Source organism: Meriones unguiculatus, chromosome 8 (genome assembly GCF_030254825.1).
Source record: "Meriones unguiculatus strain TT.TT164.6M chromosome 8, Bangor_MerUng_6.1, whole genome shotgun sequence".
Classification (NCBI taxonomy): Eukaryota; Metazoa; Chordata; class Mammalia; order Rodentia; family Muridae; genus Meriones; species Meriones unguiculatus.
Window position 1 is genome coordinate 75,542,483 of NC_083356.1, and position 22,289 is coordinate 75,564,771.

General features: G+C 44.5%; 1 protein-coding gene across 7 annotated transcripts in view; it reads right to left on the minus strand.

Moving 5' to 3' along the window:
* Garnl3 (GTPase activating Rap/RanGAP domain like 3) overlaps positions 1–22,289 on the minus strand; it is a 139,854-nt gene that overhangs the window by 81,918 nt on the left and 35,647 nt on the right. For 5 of the 7 annotated variants that reach the window (XM_060389961.1, XM_060389960.1, XM_060389963.1 and 2 more), the window contains one exon: positions 14,322–14,391. In XM_060389961.1, the coding sequence (XP_060245944.1) occupies positions 14,322–14,391 (70 nt within the window). Of the gene's footprint in view, positions 1–14,321; positions 14,392–15,094; positions 15,210–15,397; positions 15,571–22,289 lie in introns of those variants that run through there. The other 2 variants (XM_060389964.1, XM_060389965.1) reach the window with 2 other exon arrangements.

The window sequence follows — 22,289 nt, forward strand, 5'->3', positions numbered from 1 at the left end:
CCACTGCATGCAGGGAGGGGTAGAGGAGACAAGCTCTGGGGTGGAGGGGTTCCCTCTCACTCTTGCTGTCTTCTCACTGTCAGTCCTGTTCTGCTAGGACAGGGGACAAGGCAGCGATGTGGGAAGCCTGGCAGCCAGAGGGCTCAACATCTTGGTGTTTCACTGAGGAGAGACAGGAGAGTCACCTGGACTGCACAGCACAGCGGCAGAACCAGGGAGACAGCCTCAACATGCTTGCTGTGGCTTCTGTCCATACACAAACACTTAAAAAGTTGGGGGATAGTCCTGCTTATGAGCGCCTCCATTTTCCCTTCAAGGAAACAGCGGGCCAGGACAGCCAAAGCTACACAGAGAAACCCTGTTTCAAACAAACAAAAAGAAAACAGTGGGGGTGGGGCTGTTTTCTAACCACCATTAAAGAGACCTCTGAGGGATTCTGCAGAGTGGAGAGGTCAAGAGCCTGAGAGAGAAGTTCACCCAGAGAATGCTTTGAGAAGCAAGCAGGAAGCCCTCTGTGCAGAACTCAGGAGCACAGGCAGGAAGGAAGGAGTGAGATCCAGCAAGCAGGGAAGGAGCATCCCCCGTGCACTTGTAGAATTCAAACATCAGGGTTGGAGGCTGTGGGAAGAAGGCGTGAGCCCAAAGGTCTGAAAGAGGTCACAGCCTCTTGGCCTTTGTCACCTGGTCAATGGTACTTTGTTAAGTTAAATAGGTCTTTAGATAATATGCTGAGGGTCAAGGGATCATTTATTGCTTAGGGTAGTTGCACCTGAAGCCATATGAACAGAGAGTCCCTCTGTGTGACTGTGGCAAGATCTTTCAAGAGCAAATTGCCTCGAGACATAGAGCTTTGATTGTGTGACCGCCTGTTAAACATGGCGCCATCTGCATGAGGGTCAGCTGCTGGAGGTATATGATGCTGGAAAATGGTCCAAAGCAGCCAATAAGGAGGAGGACTAGGAAAAGGGCCTCCGTGTTATCGGAATTGGTGACAAGAATGAGCAGGTCAACAAGCTTATGGGAGGATAGACTAAGCTGTGTATGTGGTCTTTTACTCACAAACAGAAAAGAAAACAAATAGAAAAGTCGGGGAAGGAAAGAGAGGGTTTCACGGGAAAGCACCACAAACAGGGAACATCAGAGCGGGTACTGTAGCAAATGTTTCAAAGAGAACAGTTCTGCTATGCTGCCAAGTGGCTGCCTGAAGCGAAGGACGGTTGGGCAGGGGCAATACCCTCTTATAGTCTCTCTCTTGCTCTGCTTCACATAGCCGTTACCCTCTCAGGCTTTGTAGGGAGCTGAACAAACACTATTTCCATACCCCTCTTCCAACCAAAGCCCCTGTTCTGTGTAAATTTCGGAGCCACTGGTTCAGATCCACACAGGAGAAGACCCTACCAACCATACCCCACCCCACCCCAGACCGCTGCAAGACAAACACCAGCTTGATGCCTGGAGTTATGAGGAAGCTTTGTGTAAGCTGACAGTGCAGTTGCTTGGAAGAGAACTGCAGAGAAGCTACAGTCCGGGAGGCCAGTGATGTCTCAGGGCTAGGTGTATATTCTGAATGCTGAAGACACAAGGTCTGAAGAGCTGTTTTGTTTTGCTTGAGAATTCTGCAGGAAGAAAAACAACAACACGACAACCCTCTAACATACGTGCCATGAAGGCACACTACCTACAATCATGAAGATAAAATGGATGCATGTGTGCCTTTAACTACTCTTTATTATAAAGCCAAAATAAAATTGTAACAAAGCAGTTGTTCCCTGAGGGAGGTAGAGGACACACCCTCTTCACAACATCATGCTCTGCAACACACAAAGCCCGTGGACAGGACAGGAGGTTCCTGAAAAACCTCAGGTTGGACAATGAAGAACTTTCCTGGGGAAAGGAAGCAAAACAGCTTTAGAAAACCCAGACAGCACATCTAGGGGCAATTGTGCTTGCCTGTATTTCCAGCTACACGGGAGGATAGGGCAGGAGGATCATGCATTCAGGGCCAGCTTGGGCAATGCCAAGAAACCCTGTTTCTTACGAAGTAAAAGAAAAATGAAGCAGATGTAATCTTCAGTTTAGATGCTGATCACAGCATGAAAAGGGACAAAGTGAACCAAAAACACAGAGAAAGAAAAGCTATCATGGAGCATGAAGGAATGGGAAATGCCTTTATTTATTTATTTATTTATATTTTTTAAATGCTGGGAATGAAGCTTAGGACCTTGTGATTATGCAGCGAGCACTTTACTAAGTTACTTCCCTGGCACCTTGATTCTTGTTCTAAAGGTCACAGCCAACAAATGAAATTACACATAAATAAGAAATAGGAGATCTAGATGGGAGACAATGCTGTTTGGAAGAGTGTCGATGTAGTCAAGGCATGACACTTGTTTTTAAGTAAAGAAGAATGATAAAATGCAGAAGCCTCTTCTGCATGTTGATGTGATTGCTAAAGCGACACACACTAAGTCTTTATAGCAGCTACCTGCAGATGGGAGGATGTTAAAGATGGATTTAATTGTCCTCTGTGCTTTTCAGTGTGTTTCTTTTCTCTCTTATTTTTGGTTTTCTTTTTCTCTTTTTGTTTTTTTGAGACAGGGTTTCTCTATGTAACCCTGGCTCACTCAGTAGATCAGGCTGGCCTTAAACTCAGAAATTCACCTGCCCCTGCCTCTCAAGTGCTGTGATTAAAGGCATGTGACACTATGCCTGGCCTTTTCAATTTCAAATTCTCCTATAGCCAGCATATAACCTTTTTGGAGCCATAGAAGGATAATAACAAGCATATCCACTTTTTATGCCCACATGCATAGACACAAAGTAAGAAATAATACAAACTATAACAGAAAGAAATCATCAGACACCGGATTTTTAGCAGAACTGGTGCTCTAGCCAGTCTACTGAGATCTGGCCATGAGCTTGGAGCTTGTTGGTGGGACAATAGATAAGGCAGCCCCCTGCTAGGCAAGATGAAGAATACCTGCAACAACTACAAGACAAAACATGCCTGGTGTCCTGGAGAAATGCAAAGAGATACAAATTTCCAGAGATTAAAGATGAGTGGTCCATTAAGGCAAGCAGGAAAGAACGCATAAAAGAGCTTAGGCATGGCAGAGGCATGTAGAGAAGGGCATTCTGGGAGGATAGGAAAGTATTAGGAGACCCAAGAGGCTGTGATAATCACAGGTAGAGGTCTGTTTGCTGGATCCTAGTACCCATGATCTTGGGCTCAGTGATGAATAGGAGCAGGTACAGAAGCCCTGGGACGAGAAGCTAAGCATGAACTGTACTGCCTAGGAGCATGATGCTGAGGGCCTGGTGCTGGTACCTATTTGGCTGAAAGCATCAGGATATTGCTAGAGCTGTACGTGAGGGCAAGCACTCTGAACAGCAATAAGGAAACCAAAGCCCCGTGTTTCCTGTTAATTACAGCTGAGGGTCCACTCAGTCAAACTGGATCTCATCTTATCGAGAACCTTTGAATGGAATCTTTTAGAAGTCAGAGGAGCCAGAAAAAAAGGCCAGGTCAAAGAAAGAGGAAATGAAACAGATGGCACCCAAAAAGGAATCCAGGAAGCATGTATCTCTGCTCTGTTCTTAACCTACCTCTGCAGGAGAACAAGCAAGAAGCACACAAGGAAATAAAAGCAACTTTCAAAATAAATCTCCTAAAAAGCATGTATTCCAGACATACTGAACCAGAACCCAGTTAAAGCACACTGTTGTTAGGAAATGGAAAGCTCGAGGGGTGCTGGAGGAATGTAGGATCATAGCATTTTAACTTTTATTAAAGATTTACCTTTTATTTTATTTTATTTGTGTGGGTGCGTGCGCGTGCGTGCAGGAGCTTGCAGAGGCTAGATGACAGTATAAGATCTGGAGTTACAAGTGGCTGTGAGCCTCCTGGCATGGTTGCTGGGAAATTAATTTGGGTCATCTAGAAGTAGCAAACACATTTAAACAGTAAACCATATCTCCAGCTCCAAGATAATGGCTTTTAAAGTAAATACAATCCACTGCAGATAAAGTATGTGTATGGGGGAGTACGTAGCCTATAATCTACTACCTGTGTGACCAGGGGCAAGTTAGCTAGCCTTTCAGAATGTCCATGATCTCTTCTGTAAAGTGGGGTGATCACCGCTGAGGGTCTTGTGAGATTTCAATGAGTTTGCATATACAAAGCACTCAAAAGACCACTGGCATTGGCTATGTGCATTGGCATGAAGAGCAAGAAAGCCTTTGGAGCTCTTGTCAGGACTAGTTTGGGGGGGCCAAGAAGGGCAGTGTCAAAAGAAGTGAGGAGGGGAGTCACAGAACTGCTGTGAGGCCCGGACAGAGAACTCAGACGACAGCAGACATGTACTCCCAGCCTGACTGAAACATCCTATGGCTATCACTCCAGCTCAGTCTGAGATGTTTGAAAGACCACAACGTCATGGTAACTGCAAATGAGCAACTAAAAAGCCGAGACCAAGAAGCACATGATCCCCAAAGTATCAGCTTTTATTGAGAGGGTAAAGTAATTTATTATAAACTCCCATGTAACACACTCCCATGAAACTGTGGGCCTTTTCTGGTACATCATTCACAGTAGGGGACATTGAACTTTCTTTCATCATGGTTTTTGCTGCTAAATTTACTTAGTAGGTAAAAGGGATACAAAGAACTGCGGATCCTCTCTAACAAAGAGGCACTGGAGCTACTCCAGCCGTGGAATGGATACGTGTGCCCTGTGAAGATGACGGTGTGCCCTGTGAAGATGGCGGCGTGCCCTGAGTCGGGAGGAAGCTAAGAGAGGGCCTGGGCTTAAGGGCACCAAGTCCCACGACGCTGCCAGAGGCTACTTAACATAACTAAACAGATGCCTCTGCTTCTAGGGCCCACAGCTCTGTTTTCAGAGTTCACGTGAAGAAAGGCTGGCAAAAGGACCCTCTCCACCCAGTTTTCAGCAGCACCATAAGAAGTAAGAGAGCAGTTCTCACTCTGTATGTCCACGGCACTCTGTCAAGTCCTACGAGTTGGATGGCAGACCTACATAAATTCAGAAGAAAACATGGGGCTCTTATGAAACTTTCAGAATGAAGAATTAACCAAATAAGCAAAGGGTTTGCAGTTTGTATCTCCGGTTATGAAAAATAAACTTTGATACACAGATCGAAGTGTCTCTTAAAGTAGAGGAGGGTATCATATCCTACCATTGGGAAGGCCACAAAACCGAAGGACACCACACAACTGCTAGGGGCCAGAGACGGCGCTGAGCCAAGGTGGCTGCAGAGGCAGAGAACTGAGCAGAGGCTCTGAGAGCATGGCCCGAGGAGGCAAACCAGAACACCCAGGAGAGACGATCTGTGGCCTCAGGGAAGAGCATGAGTGACACATGGCCCACAGAGGGCAGGGAGCCTCCTGTTTGGAGCGTGCAGGTTACACTATCTGCACCTGCTGACACGGGGGTGGCATTCTTGAGGCTGACATCATCTGGCATTCTTACATGTGTGTGAAGCTGCTGGTCCGGTTTTGTGCCTCAGCTAACCATGTCATTAACCAGACCCTGGTGCTTAAGATGGTCACCAAATGGCTGGTCAGGTAGTATGCTAAATTTCATATTTTGTTGGTCCTGAAAAAAAATGAGTAATAGAATCAAACTGTAGAGAAGGTAGGGTGGTTGTTGGGGCAGCAAGAGTCAAAGCCATATTACACACCAGATGGTGTCAATGGGAGACAGAAGGACTATGCTGCTCAGGGTTGGATAAAGAAAATGCATTTTGTTTACGCCCTACCTCATGTTTTAAAGAGGGCTTGAGGCAGCTTATGGAACTATATCTTACTCAGAGAATAAAATTAGACACAGAGGCACACGAGAGAGCATTAGATGTGGGTAATCAATCTGAAAACAAGAGGGTGAGGTTAGATGTGTGTCATAAGAGGCAAGCCACAAAAACAACCCTGAGCTTCCTGAAAGCCACTGCCGAGAGAGAAACAACACCTTTAATGTGCACCACGTGCATGCAGTGCCCAGAGAGGCCAGAAGAGGGCGTCAGAGCCTTGGGAACTAGAATAACAACTGTGAGCTGTTACTCTCAGAATGCAAGCTTGTAGACTAAGACACAGACCTGGGTTTGAATGTCACTTCTGCCATGTGTTAGCTGTGGGACCTCAGACCATTAGTGCATGTAACCCACTCAGGACTCACACACACACAGGTTTTCTGGACAACACCTACCTCACCTGGTTATCTGTGAACATTCAATATGCAACTGCATCTTAAATATTCAGCATAGCACACGGTAAGCATTTAATAAATGTTAGACCTAGTAATAGCAACAGTAAACTAATAGCCACAACAGAAGACATCTGGCTCCATGTTGATGCGTAAATATGCTGAAGGTCTCTCTGGTGCTACTCTCAGAAAATAGCCTAGTAAAATTTCAAACGTTGCAAGACTGATCACCTACAGGCCAGATCATGTTAAGTTGCTGGTGAATATTCTAAGATAGATATGTGTCTTGAGGTCCCTCAGGGAGCTGACCTCCTGCATAAGACTCAGACACAAGCCAGATACACTGAGGAACATCTGCCCAAATGGGGATTTTAGTTGTAGCATGCTTAATGCTTGGTATTCCTGAGGAAATACGCTGTTACCTTCTCTAATCTCTCAATTTGTTCATGCCACATGGCATATAGATTTATCCATAAAATTCCCATAACTTCCCCATGAACAGAAGGCACCATCAGCTCCAAATGGAGAACAAAATTGCTCTATTAGGGATGCTGAACCAGCAGCTAAGTTACTCATTAGCAAAGGATCGTCTCTGTAGAATGGTCCCCTGAGTGCAGTTTATATTTGTGCCCAAGCAAAAATACAAATGTCTCCTCACCAAAATTTGAGGGAGGACTAGGTGATATCTTGGCCAGAAAAATGCTTCCACGTAGGCATGAGGATCTGAGTTTGATCCACAGAAGCCCTGTTTAAAATGTTGGGCATTTGACTAGGTGTTTAGTGTCATCAAGTAAAACCTCCAGTGCTGAGAATGGGTTACATCTTGCTGAGTCACTGGACAAAGGGGTCCCACAGACACCCTCACTCCAAACACCACAGGCTGTTGCTGAGTGTATTGGCTTTTCTCTCCACAACCTGGTGGCAGAGTCTTATTGCTGAAGACATTAATAAATTATGTCACTGACTATGGAGACACTGAGCTGGTGCTCAGCTAGAAGCTGCATCCCTGATGAAAGCACTCACGGGACTGGAAGGGACAGGGTCACACAGCCACGAACTCTCTGACCTACAAAAGCAGCCCGTCTACAAGATGTACTGGAGTAATAGTGGCTACAAAAGTTATGGGACTGACAAACCACTTCATGAGCTGAAACCTATCTGACACCGCCAAAGTGGTCAAGAATCGAGAATCCAAGACTAGATAGGTCATGGGGAAAACCTGCTACTCTTCTTCTGCTAAAGGAACAGCAATAAAATGAGAGCCACAACTGGACAACGAGCACAGTGAGGGTCTTCTCAGCCTTAAATTGGATGTCCTTATCAAATCCCTCCCATCAAGGCTCAGAAATATATATTTCTGAGGAGAGAAAGATTTTAAGAGCTAGGAGTAATGATGGGTGACTCCACGGAGCCAGCTTCTTCCAGACGCAACAGGGATGAAGCACATACGAACTCACACAGGCTGTGGCAGCATGCACAAGATCTACAAAGGTTCAAACCAGACAAAATCCCAGCACTGAGAAAGGGATATAGATATGAAATCCTACCCTTAACCAAGAAGCGATCTGCAACTGATGCCTCCTGGGAGCAGAAAATCAGTTTTCTTCAGTGGAGTGTCATTAGGGATGTCAACTACATTCGAGGGCAAGCCCCGTGCCCAGGAGTAGATGGCCAACACAGCATGAACTCCATTTGTGTATGTGTATGCACATGCACATTCTTTTTATTTTGTTTTGGTATATTTTGTTTTATTGGGGCTTTTTTGCTTTAATTTTAATTTTTGTTTTTGTTTTTTGACAGAAAGAGAAAGAAAGAACGTGATGTTGGGTAGGCAGGGAAGTGGGGAAAATCTTAGAGGAGTTGGGAAAAGGAAGATATGCTCCAAATAGATTTTCTAAAATTTTTATAACAACAACAACAACAATACTAAGCTGAGCATGGTGGCATGCGCTTGTGATCCCATCCCACTTCTGAAGAGATGGAGGCAAGAGGAGTCTTAGGGCTTCCTGGCCAGGCAGCCTCGCCTAACTGTTGAGTTCCAGGCCAAGTGAGAGACCCTGTCTTAAAAAGCAAGGAATGTGGAACCTGAGAAGTGATACCTGATGTTAACATCTGGCCTCTATACATGCACACACACACAGACATACAAACTGAACAACAGTAAGAAACCTTTGAAGATCTTCCAATATTAAAGCCTGCATACTCGGAACAAGTTCATTGCTAACCATTCAGACAGCACACGTGCCAGATATCTTTTGAGGCCACTCTGAGTTTTTAACAACAAACCCTCGCCACCTTTAGGGGCAAGCATCTCTCTGCCTCTTTCCTGCACAGCAGAGCAGCATGCATACAGGGAGTGTGAGCTTAGCCTCCAAGACACAACGTCAAAAGGACTGGACAACATTCCAGCCTGATGTGTGCTAACCGGAACTCACTTGCAGATGGTGACTTCCCAGGAGCATCAAGAGGCAGGTGCATGGCAATCTGCAGCTGGACTGCACTGGGCTGGGCAGAGGTCTATATTGTGCCCAGACCATTTATCACTTCTACCACATCAGTTTCGTGTCTATCCAGTCAAAGGCCAAGAACAGATCAATAAAAGCTACAAACAATCTTTTGCTGCCCCTGACAGATTTCGATAGAAAGTGATGAGAGATGGTTGGTGGTGTAATAGCTGTGCCTTGCTTGGACTGTGGCCAGGAGAGACTGGACTTGCAATCCATCAGGAAGAAAAATGGCATATGTTGAGGCAGAATGCACAGCAAGCTAATGAGTCTAACTATGTTGGTGGTGGCCAAAGGGGCTTGGTTCTTCTTTTCCTTTATTCATTTTTCATGGGTTAGACTACTCTCTAGTTTCTCTCAAGCTAGAACACTCATTCATTCAATCAATATTATCGTGACTAATGCTATTACTGTGCTCAGTACAGGGTTATAGGAGCAAACAAATAGCCAGCTTTCCTATTTGGGGGAAGCTTAATAATTTGTATCCTTGCTAATGGGACTAACAAAAGTGGCAGGGCTGAGGGTCCACTAGTAGAGGAAGAAGGTGTCATCAGACGCTCTAAAACAGTTCACTTCATCAGAGAATCGTGCAGATCCATCTGGGGAGGGGGTGCGTTCCAGTGCAGGTTCTGTCCTTGCATGTGTGCTTGCATGTGCATGTGTGTTTGTGTGTGTGCGTGTGCTTATGTGTGCACATGCATCTATATGTGTGCATGAAGGCTGGAGTCTTCCTCTACTATTCGCTGCTTTGTTCTCTGAGATGGTGGCCTCCTGCCAAGACTGGCTGGCTGGTGGGCCCTCAGGTTCCACCTGTCGCTGTTTCCCAGCACTCGAGTGTACTGCCACATGTGTTTTGAGGTGCAGAGGATATGAACTCAGATCCTAGGCCCATGCAGCAAGCGCTCTCTCCCTGCTGAGCTACCTCTGCAGCCCACTACCCGTTCATTAAGCAGACTCTGTGTATGTCCTCTTCAGGGATAACCTGCCCTCTCCACAAACTTTGTTGAGGGAATGGTTCTAGAAGGCTAACTTTGTATCAAATGATCTACTACCCTGATACATACCCAATCTAAAAGAAATTAATCTATGATTTTTCTATGTGAAATTTGAAACTCAAATTCCAGAAATGAAGAGTCTATGGGTGAAAATTAGTATTTGAAACATATCTGATCCAGGGAGATTGGGCAACCGACACCAATTTAGTAATAAAAAATTATGAAACCATAGTATATACTAGTCTTGTGTTGGGTTCTAGAAATACAACAGTGAAGAAGATAGACACCTCGCTTGCAATGGATGAGAAGTAGGGGTAAGTCAAGCACTGCCAGTGAAGGCACAGCAGGGGGTCGGTGTGGGGTGGGAGTGGTGAGCTTTGAAAAGTAGCGGGTGTTAAGCTCACACTATGAGAAGCACTAGGGAATCCTTTCAGAAAGCAAGTGCAGAGGTCCTGGGGCATAGAAAACTGAAGCTATTCTGGAGACCAGTGACGTCAGAGGTCCAAGCATGGTGAGTAAGAGTCAGGAAAACAGAAAGAACAAGGTGGACTAAGGGTGATAAAGGTCATAAGAGTAAACAGTCCAAAATTAACATCAAGGGCAATCAATAAGGAAAAGATTTCATATTCTTGACGTTGTAGACTATCACTCTGCTGTTAAGACAGGCACATGGGCCAATGAAATAGAAGAGAGAGCTCCCAAATTAAGCCATAAAAATGGTCAACTGATGCTTTTGAGGGGTGCTGTGACCTATCACAGAAAGGACAGTCTTCATCAAATGATGCTGGGAAAGCCCAATGTGCCCATGTGAAAGAGTGAGGGTGAGCTCTCCACTCACCCGGATATAGAGACTAACTCTTAAAGGAAAGGGGACTGGACAGGTGACGTGCAACCAAGGGCAGCTGGTTTGGAGAGAGACAAGTGGGACAGAAAAGGAGAAGAAAAGATGGGACACTATGCAGACTGGAGGGAAACAGCTTTCCTGTCCCTGGAGGCCCAGCTGGGTGTCCCCCCACTTTATTCCAGCAAGTTACACCATGCCAGAGCCAGACTGACTGCACACTGCCCAACCACCTGCTTCCATGGAAGGAGACACGCTCTGGTTACCACCATGGACACAGCTAAGGGCCAGGTGGCCTGCAGGCTGGGGACAGGACACAAGCCAGAGGCAGTGGTTTCTGAAGCCAACCATGGTTCTCTGGGAGCTGACACAGACTGACTTATCTCTCCACTGCCTCTGAGAACCCAGCATGGTGCCTGCCACATGTAGGTCTTCAAAAACTGTTGCGAGAAGGCAAAGAACCCTGCCACGAGTCCACAGAGATCTGGGCTTCTGGTCTGGTAGGAAATTTATGTCCAACTGACACCTGTGGAATGAAGCCCTAAGTCTGTTCTCACTACTGATGTGAACAAGCTCACTCAGTTCTGCCCAAAGACTTCCATAGCTGTGTTGTTTAAAGCCAACATTCATGTTAAATTTTCAATTTCCTGGTACCTTTCTCTGAAGTCTGAGCTCTGTTGTTCCCAACAATCTTCATCATGCCAAGTTAAGAAAAGCTAGACTCATTTCCTGATGAACACAAAACATACACACCAGTTTGCTTTAAAACACACACACACACACACACACACACACACATACACAGTAGGTGGTTTACTGACATGAAATGTCCATGTCAGTAGATGCAGTCAATTGCATGGAAAATATTAGGGGAAAACTGTCTTTTATGAACCTGTGTGAACTGTTTTCTCGTTCTCCTCTAACCTACAGCAACCACTGGTTCTGTGGCATTCATGTTGTATAAGTGCTCAGAGGTGATTTAATGTATATAGAGGGTATACGCCAGACATATGCAAAGATGCTACTTTATGTAAGGGGCGTCAACATCCTTGGATTTTAGTGTCCAAGGGAGTCCTGAAACCAACTGTACTGTGTTACTCTGAGGTAAGAGAAAACACCCCCATCTTTAAAAAAATAAATAAATAAATCAAAGTTGCAATTTCAACTGAAAAAAAAAAAGGAGTTGCAATTTCAACTGATCCTTAGATCAATTTGGATTTCTGTTCATTTCATCTTTCATCTTTCTTAGCCATTCTAACCATCAGTGCAGATGTAGTTTCTGATATGAAAAACTAGGCACAACATAAATTTATAAAAGGAAGGAAATTGTTTCACAAAGACTGGTTCGTCATTAAGTTGGACTGTCACACCCAGATCAAAATGGCGACTCTGAAGATGACATACACAGAAGATGTTTACAAAACAAGTTAAATGGAAAAAAAAAGAACAATGTAAAATTCAGTGTGTGATTTTATTACAACAATGCAAAAGTGAAGTTTATAGTTTTAAAGTGCAGAGATGCTGAAGAGAAAAGAAAACACTTGCTACAATGTAATAAGACTGTTCATTGAATTTTAAAATATAATTTAAAATTTTCTAAATATAAATTTTAAATGTTAATTAAAATTTATTTATTTGTTTTTATGAATAAGAGGTTTTGCCTGCATGCACGGCTGTGTCTGTGGAGGTCACATGAGGGAGTTGGATCTCCCAGAGCAGGAGTTACAGGTGATTGTGAGCCACCATATGGGTGTTGGGGCTGGAAACTGGGTCCTTTGGAAAAATAGCAAATGCTCCTAATTGCTGAGCCATCTCTCAGCCATATTTGGATGTTATTTTATATTTTAAGAGGACACACACAGCTCCAGAGGAAAATCATGAACACATGGATGAGGAACTTGCCACTCACCAGCTTCCCCATCAAGTCAGGGGTAACTGGAAACTACTCAGACTTGTGAATGCAGGCCTCCAGGTGTGGTCCTGCAGCCAACAGCACCAATGGCAATCTGGGAACTTGTCAGACACTCAGACTGTGGGCTAACTCTTGACCTGTGGCATTTTGTAACTCAGCAATTCATGTTTAGGCAGCTTTCCTTCTGACTCTGAGGTTTGTCCAGCTCACCTGCTGCTCTCAAGGACCATCCTGGTACTTCTGCTACTGATTTTTCACTTAACTACTGTGGCAGGTTAACATGGAACATGCTCAGTGCTGGGTGCCAATGTCCCTATTCTATGGATGAGAACACTGAAGACAAGAGGTGTTCAAGATCGTGTCAGCAGTAAACGATGGAACCAGAAAGACTTCCTTCAGAGCATAGACTTGTCTATGTAAAGCTACTGTACTGGAGACTGGTGGCAGAGCTGTGTGGAGGAGTGGAGATAAGAGCCAAAGCCTGCTCACTTTGCCACCACCACTCCCCGCTGCCCCTCCTCTGCTAGGCAGGGCCATTCGCTCACTGCCCTTATGGACCATCATTGTCAAGAATATCTGCCATCTCTTCTTTGCCACCCTCCCACATCCCACCCTCCTTCACGAGGCCTTCCAAATCACCCCCTGAAGTTCCCTACTAGGCCGGGTGGCTCACTCCCTTCTCTTAGCTCCTATAACGTTCTCTTTGTATCCCTCTCTATTTAACCTTCCTACTCTGAATTATACTCATGCCCAGGCTCTGCAAGGAGAGGCAGTGGTCTGAGTCAATGGGCAGGGCATGACATGACTGACAGGACAGGTACAGAGTCAATTGATGTTCCTTTGATATGGCTATACCCATTCTTTAATGATGCATTGAACCTGCTCAGCTGAAGCCCCTTAAGAACAAGGACTAAACCTTTCATTTGTTTTATATTTGCAAGATACTCAGCCCTGGGCCAGGCACTCAGTCCGTCTGTTATATATGCTTACAATCAAACAGGGGCCACTGGTACTCAACTCTGGAGTCAACCGCTCTCCTAGTTAAACCCTGTGAAGGCGCAGCTGGTATTAACAGTGGACACCTGGCTACTATGCTAGTGGACAGAAACAACTCATTTCTAATCAACAAAATAGTAGAGTTAATGTCCTTTATCAAAATCAATAATAACCAGTACACATTTTTCTGAAATAAGCACATTTTTCTGAAATTGGCTCAAATCCCAAACCTATCTTGAAAAAAATTGAGTCTATCAATGCTTTTATTTCATTTTCCCTCTTTTAAGAGAAATATACATTCTAAAAAGATCATATCACAGACTCTAGAGTCTCTTGTTATAAAAAATTAGGTATTTTTATTTTAGACATTTAGCATCCATTACAGTTACTGATCTGGTCCAACTAATAGGCCTATATGAAGGAAAATATCTCATATATTCTAACTCCTGTCCCACACCCAGTAAGCAAAGATAGAATCAGAATGTCAATAGTCATTAAACTTTTACAACTAGATCTGTAAACTTTTAGGACCAAGATAATATAAAAATGAAATGCTACCTTTCTTCATTTACAAATTACTTAATTTAATTCTATGCACTGCTTTATAGAGAAAAATACAAAGGCACAAGATATCTGTAATAAACTAGAAGGCACAAGATTAAAAGTACGCAGCAATGAAAAGAAATAAAGATGATCAAATGACCATAACCTTTCAGCAGTTACTGATTCAAATTAAATTTTGACATGACACATACACAGTTAAATAGTAAATAGACAGCGAAAGGGTTGATAAGCTTGGCAAACATCCCTAAGTCTGAATCAATGTACCACTACCGAACAGACAGTATTAACTTACCAGCTCCACAGATCCATAATGTTTCCTACTGAAATCCCCACGTCTACAGCCTAGGTCTTCTGAGACAGAGCTGGAACAAAAATGCTTCATCAGTATTATACATAGCGATCTGGCTACACACCTTCTGAGAAAAAAAAAAAAAAAAAAGGCTGCTACGGAACAGGCTTGCAGTGCCCAGGCGCCTCACTGCAGGGGAGCCTCCTTGCAACAGACACTGTCCCCTGCAGCCATTGCAGAATCAGGCTTTCATGAAGCCCTCAGTCAAAAGAAAAACGTCCAAGTCATCCCTAGAAGTATAGGCAATGATTAAATTAAATATTTAGTTCATTTGTAATCAATTGAAATTCCCAAAGCTATTGGGGGCTGATGATTTCATTCGGCATTGCCGAAGGGGACAGCAGCCCTGCAGGAACTTGAGGCCAGGGACAAAGCTGCTGAAGCAGATCTTGCAATTATCTTTTGCTTAAAAGAGTAGAGTCTCTTTGTCCCAAATACGCAACATAAAAATAACCAGCATCATTTAAGGCTGTATTTTAAGGAGACAAAAATTCCCAAATCGTCATAGGCTCCCCTCCCCCAGCATTTAAGATATTTACGTGTTAACATGAGAGAGAGAGAGAGAGAGAGAGAGAGAGAGAGAGAGCTCAGAATTAACAGAAAATATAGAAACCTAACATCTGAGTATATTTATTTTTGACATGGCAGCAACTAGTACTTCCCACCCTCCCCTCCATCCCCATCCAAACATGCTTAAATCAGATAAGCAAACTCACATGCCATGGTCCAAGAGCACTTAAAACAAAGATGAAAATTGCTACTGCGTTTGCATCTTGCATGCATAGCTCCCCTCTTAAAAGGCACATAGCTAATTGGCTACTTAGTCTACCTAGGACACCACACAGTACCCTTGAGACCAACAGAGAGGCCCCCCAGTACAAACAGCTTTAATAAGTTTGCCTTGACTCTGTCATGCAAACAGCTCCAATATGACAGAAAACGGAATTCTGCAAGAATCATACATTTCATCTATTCGAACTAGTTGGACTGTCACATGCAGAGACAGGTGCGCTCAGTACCTTTTCATCCTTCCATACAAGGTAGCTACATTTTCTAAATTACAGACCTCCTGGCACATTCAGAGAGAGGCTGACTCTGATGCTCAGCACCCACAGAGTTGACTCTCTGCCAGGACACTGTCTGATAGGCTCCAAGAAAGACAGCATGAAAGAAATGAGATTAGAGTCTAATGGTATTCTGCCTCCACCATTTCACAGAGATGGCTGAATTAATCTTATATGAGAAATTTAACCTTTTCTTGCCTTTACTCCTTTAGCTGAAAATGTGACGCATACCAATGAAGACAGTTTGGCAGGGGGTGCCTAGGCTACCTGCTTGGATGGACATATGTCTCCCCTCACTCACCAAAAAATATCTTTAAGAGAGACTAAAACAATTTCCTTCTGCAGTCTATTCCAGTCTGGCCTCTGCCCATTCTTGGAGCGCGGTCTGAAAACACTCTTGGAGACACTTTTCTTGCCCTGAATTTTGATTCCAAGGTCCTTTCCTGTAAGTCTGGATCACCATGGGACAGCAGATGTCCTTGAGAGGCGGGTCTCTACATGGCAACAAGCAGGCAGAATGGACAGTCTGCCCAGACTGCAGCCCCAGCTGTGGTCTCAGTCAGGACCACGATGAAATCAACATCATCAGAAGGTCAAACTCAACCACTCCTAACATGAAAAAAAGAAAAATAGGAGTTCTGATCCCCTCCCTGCGCCATCTTCAGGACCACTTAAGGGTTTCTAGATGTGGGGCCAGCTCCTTATCTTTGTTGACAGCCTGAAGCAAACACAGCAAAGAAGACAGCTCTCAGCCCCACAGCTATATGCCACTGCAGAGTATCTACCTTCCCTAGACGTCTCTTAGAGGGCAACAGCATTCCATGGAAACATCCGAGGAAGCCACAGCTATAGAGTACCTGCTTCCTGTTGCCCTTTCCTCCTCCTGATTACATTCCATCTGGTACTCTGCAGAGGGCTTGCTCATGGTAAGGACCAGGCTGAGGGCACATATGGTGAACTGTAAGAGGCATTCAAAATAGCTGTGTCTGAAATCCCTCCCTCCCCAGGGGTCAATACAAAGATTCCCAGGGGCAGGGATCATGCAAGGCTCTCCAAAGAACTTTGATTGCTTCTGTCCCTGCCTGGCACAGGGTGGATATGCAATAAGCATGCATTCATGATGTTTGTATTCATCATCCAAATCTTACTGGCTAGAGCCTGGCAGCACTTCTTATAAGTACTAAGGCAGGTTGCCTGCTGCCTTTCTCCAGGATGGGCCTTTTCAGTCTCTTCATTTAGGCAGGCTTAGCTTACAAGGTAGACACCAATGTGTGTTAGACTGACAAACCTCCATTTTCTGGACTCACTATTGAACTATATTTGCTTCATCTTGTGATGAGACCATGTAATCTAGCTCTGGTCAAGACAGGGTGAGAGCAAAGTGGCATACACTACTTGAAGGCCCATGCCCTGGGAGGTGCAATGTGCAACAGCCTTCCTGGTATAGTCAGATGGGACTCTCTTAAGGCCTACAGCAGGGCAGAACTTCAAGATGAAAAATCGAGGACTCTGTGCCTTATGGATGGCATCAGAAGTGGAATGGAAGATACATTTGCCAAAGTAAGTATCTTACACTGGGTGTTACGACCACAATCACACAATATGTGGCCCAGATTTACAGGACCTAATCTTGGGGGCTAGAAAGGCAGTGGTCTGCCTTTGATAAAAGTGAGACCTACAGGACTTCGGAAGGTGGACCACATACCTTCTGAAGCACTAGCTCAGAAACTATACCTCACATAGAGTGACATCATGTGCTGGCTCCCCCTTTCATGGGGAAGAAAGCAGGCTCTGGAAAGAACTACATGGGTGTTCTGGTGTGTTTTCACTTTCAACTTCACACAACAGAAGAACTGCCCAAGTCAGACTAACTTGTGAGAGAATTGTCTTCATTGATGATTGATGGGGGAAGGCCCAGCCTTCTGTTGGAGCCACCGCCCATTGGAAGGTGCCATATAGAAGCTGAGTATCAGCCACGAGCAAGCCAGCAAGCAGCACTCCTCTCTTGTTCCTGTTTCAAGTTCCTGATCTGCCTGAGTCTCTGTATTGACATCCCTCAACCATAGACAACAGCCTGGAACTGTAGGTTGAAATAAACCCTTTCCTCCCTTAAGTTGCTTTCAGTTAGAGTGTTTGTTTTGTTTTGTTTTATTTTTTTAACCACAGCTACAGAGAAGCAAGCTGGAACAATGGATTTAAGTAAGGACAGAAATACAGAGACTCCAGATAGAGTTTCGGGGGCTTCAGAAATCAGTTTCTGTACCCCAAGCAAGAAGCATCCTGGCCAATGAAATATGATGTGTGTGATGGGCACCTCGTCTGGATCAAGAGGGAGCACTTCCCGTGAACACTGTGGACTGTTTCCTTATTCAGTAGCTGGAATGGAGAGGACCTGGAGGACCACAGAGGGTACAACAACCACAGGGTTCAGGCTTGGTCTTAAACAACTATAGAAAATAGACTGAGTAGAAATCACCTTACTGGGCTGTGCTCACTAAATGCCAGGTTTATCTACTGCAGTAAGCTTTTTTTTTTTTTTAAGTTAATTGATTCTTTTGGAACTGGGGATTAGGCCTCATGTGTTCAAGTACTCTACCACTGAGCTACAGCACATTTTTTTGTTTTGTTTTGACTTTCTAATTTTGAATAGAATCTTGCTAAGTTACTGAAGCTAGCTTTGAACCTGGATCCTCCTCCCTCAGCCTTCAAAATAGCTGGATAATAGACCTGTACCACCAGGTGCATATAATACTTAACTTTTTAACCTGGGTGCCTAGGGAGGAGGGGCTTTCTGACAATGCTGCTTTGAATGACCCCTTGCAGCCCAAGATATAGGACTCATGTACAGTTCCCATGATGAGCAAGCTCTGTAGCTAGCTGGAAGAAGTGTGATGTAACTACCATAGAGGGAGATGTAGAAGATGCACAGACCAGGATAACTACATCAGCAAAGCAATCCACTCTCTCCTCTGAAAGCAGCTTTCTTGGAACACAGCCGCACCCACTGATTATGGATTGTCCATCTGCTTTGGCATTACAACAGAGGACTTGAGTTGTTCCAACAGAAACCCTGATAGCTTATAAAGCCCAAGCTATTTACTAAGAAGCTCTCAGGAAAACAAACAAAAACCCACATTGTCATCCCCCGCCCGAAGTGGTCTCATGAATCCCTATGGTTGGTCTCAGGGTAACCCATAGCTCCACATTCTTAAGATCCACAAATACACTCAACCTGACTCTCTGGGAGAGCTTTCTAACAATGTGGATTTGCTGGTCCTGGTTCCAGAGGCTGTGTTCAGCCCATCTGCCAGCCAGACAACAGCCAGGGGAATTCTGCTGCAGGTGGGCCACAGGTGATGCTTTGAAAACTGCTTTCCCAGATGCTTCTGGAATCCCTGGAAAACCTGTTAACCATACTATACCATGTTCATAGGAAGCACCAGGCCTAGGCCATGGTTTCTGTCAAAGGGAGGAGGTGAATACCTTCCTTCCAAGCACTACTGCAGCCACAGACCTGGGCTCCTAGCCTCTCTGAACATCAGGTTCCTCATCTTTAAATTGTGGGTGAAAATATCCCCTGTTTAACAAGATTATAAAGAATCCAATATGCTAAGTTGACATTTATTATATGAAAGCTCATCTGAATGTTTGCTATTATTACTGCCTCAATTATTAATCTCAATTTCTCTTGGGTTTTTAGAGAGATCCAGGAAAAGGAACTTGGCATAAAGAGTTAACCTTTAAGAGACTTAAATAAAACTCCTTCCCTCATGCATTCATCAGTAAGAGAGAGCCTGGTCCAGGAAGCAGGCTTCCTGGAACCAGATCGAGGAGAATACACCAATTTTAGCACCCATCTCCTCCGCAAGTGTTGGCCTAGTGGGGTGACTTCAGTTAGAAAATACTCGAGACCTACTGTTGCCGTGACAGGAGAATAGACAAGTAAAGCCTAGTTAGAGTGGGCCACCAGAACCAGGCAGGTGCAGGCGGGAACAGGGAAGCTTCCAATTCCTATGTGCCATGCTGTCCAGGCTCTAAATAGAAACCCTTCTGTTTCAGCAAATTGATGTGCAAGGATGCTGGATCACGCTTTGGAAGCTTGAACAGTGGGGAGGACCTCCATGCTAAGTCTCTACATATGGCCTGGGATGGAAGCAAAGCCTTCCGCTCCACACACAGGCTAGAGCAGCTGCTATTACATAAGTTAGATTCCTGGAAAGCAGGATCAGGCCCTCTGCAGAGTTAAGAGCTGTGAAGACTGAGTAAGGAGACATAGGGAGACAGGTGGTTCCCAAGGGGAAACTCTCCTAGCTGGCTGAGATCAATGCCAACCCTCATAACTGGCCAGACGCATCCCATGGGTCTTAGACCCAGTTAATGGTTGAAACCATCAGCATCAATAAATACTGCCCCTGGGTCAGTGAAGAGACTCTGAGCAACAACAGGCAGTTTTCTGGAGTTCACCAGCAGGATAATTCAATGTCCCAAGCTCCAACACAGGGACTTAGCCCCTGACAAACACACAGGGGAAAGATCCCCCCCACTAAAGGCCAAATACACTTTTCAGTGGTGCCAGACTATACACCAAGGGTTCAGGGTTTCCTAACAACAGGTACCAGAATAGCATGGTATTCAAGACACTAGTTGTCTTGCTTTCTGAAACACACCAAGAGACAAAAAAAAGCAGAGATGTGATTGTGCATTAGCATCTAATGATGACATGCAAGAATTCCTTAGTGAAGGCCTGGAAAAAAATCAGAAAGTAGGAAGCAAGGAGGAAAGTTTCCGGGAGGAATGAATTCCAAAAGTCAGGGTCCTTTGATTCTTTTCCTTTTACTTTTTTAAATGTATATGAGCGTTCCATACGTATGCATGTATGTGCATCAAATGTGTGCATTTCCTTAGAGGCTAGAACGGCACTGTGTCCTCTGGGACTGGAGTGACAGATGACTATGAGTTTTCATGTGAGTGCAGAGAATTGAACTCTGATCATCTAGAAGAATAGACTGTGCTCTTAACTGCTCAGTCAGCTCCCCAGCCTGCTAGTACTCTTTTTTTTTCCCCTGAACACTTTGAAATACATTCTTTACATAATATTTCTGTGTCCACTAAGTTTTGAGAGAGGCATGAACCCAGAGCCTACCTGGTTCCTCCATATAAAGAGAATTATGTGGTAATTCTCTGCACAGTTCCCTTCGCTAACAATCTCTACCAGTCTTTAAAACTGCTGCTCTGAAGTGAAAAGTGGTGACCACTGAAAATACTGGAAGCTGGGCCACTTGCTCACCATGGAAGAGGCCACGAGATGAGATATGCAGTTCCCATAGGATCCAGCAATTACACTGTTATGTATTTATTCCAGAAGCATGAAAATATTACAGCCACAAACACTTGTATAAAACACATTCAGCTCAGGCTTATTAACAATAGCTCCAAACCAGCGACAACCCCGATGTCTTCCCAGCAGCGAAGAATAAAACAACTGGCAACATAGCCACACCCTGGAATACCACATACCAACCAACAGGAAATGCAACCACTATGGACAGCATCTCACATGACTCTTTAGGGAGCTATGATGAGTGGATTTAGCCAACCCCAAAGGTTTCACTCAATACAATTCTATTTACATAACATTTTTGTTTATTAGTTATTTTTAGAGACAGCCCAGGCTTGTCTTGAACTCACTATGTAGCTAAGGATAACACTGAACTCTTGATCCTCCTGTCTCCACTTCCTGAGTTCTGGGATTACAGGTATGCACCACCACTCCTGGCTTTATATGGCATTCTTGAAATGACGGGTTCTGGTTACAACAGCCCCTACCCCTGGGGAAGGACTATTCTGTTTCCTATGTGGTGCTGGATACAGTCATCTACCCATGCACTCAGACTACATGCAGAAGTGGGGCAATCTAAGCAAGACCAGTGGGTTCCAGCACTGTCTCCTGCCCTCGACGCTGCACAATGCTGTACTCTAGTCATGCAAGATGTTTCTGATGGCATTCTCTGTGCTAGCTGTCACAGTTGCATGTAGAGCTATGATTATATGCCAAACTAAAGAGTTTCACTGAAAGTTGGATACAGTGGCACACCTGTAGCTCTGGCTTCTTGGGAGGCTGAGTCAAGCAAAGTATTTGACTTTAGCAATTCAAGGCCAGTGCAGACACCCAGCAAAATCCCACCTCAGAGAAGAAGTTTAATAAAACAAAACAAAAACTCTGGAGGGTTAGACTACCTATAACCCCATGACTACCTATAACCCCAGTTCCAGGGAATCTGACACCTTCTTCTAGCCTCAAAAGGCACCCACGGATATGTGACATACACTCACACAGTTAGATATAAATACATATACAAATAAAAATTAAAAAGGAAAAGCCTGTTTCTAAGTCAATGGTGGTGAACATCTTTAACGGAGCACTTGGAAGATAGGAGCTCTGTGAATCTGAGGACAATCTTGTCTGTATAGCAAGTTCTAGGCCAGCCAAGGCTACACAGTGAGACCCTGCCTCAGAGAGAGAGAGAGAGAGAGAGAGAGAGAGAGAGAGAGAGAGAGAGAGTTATCCCCAACAAAACAAAATTACAAAAGAAACAAACAAAAACCCCGTATCTGAAACTGGAAAGGCATGCTCAGTGGATAATGTGTTTGCCACACAGGCAAGAGAACTTAAGCTCATCCACATGAAAACCTAGCATAGCAGCACATGTCTGTAAGCTAGCACTGCAAGGGTTATGTGTGTGTGTCTGCATGCAATTCTTTTTTTCTCTCCTTCAATGAACACGTACTTAGTGAAGTGGAAGTTTCTGGGTTCCTTGAAGACTCAGTTTTGTCATGTGATATTTTG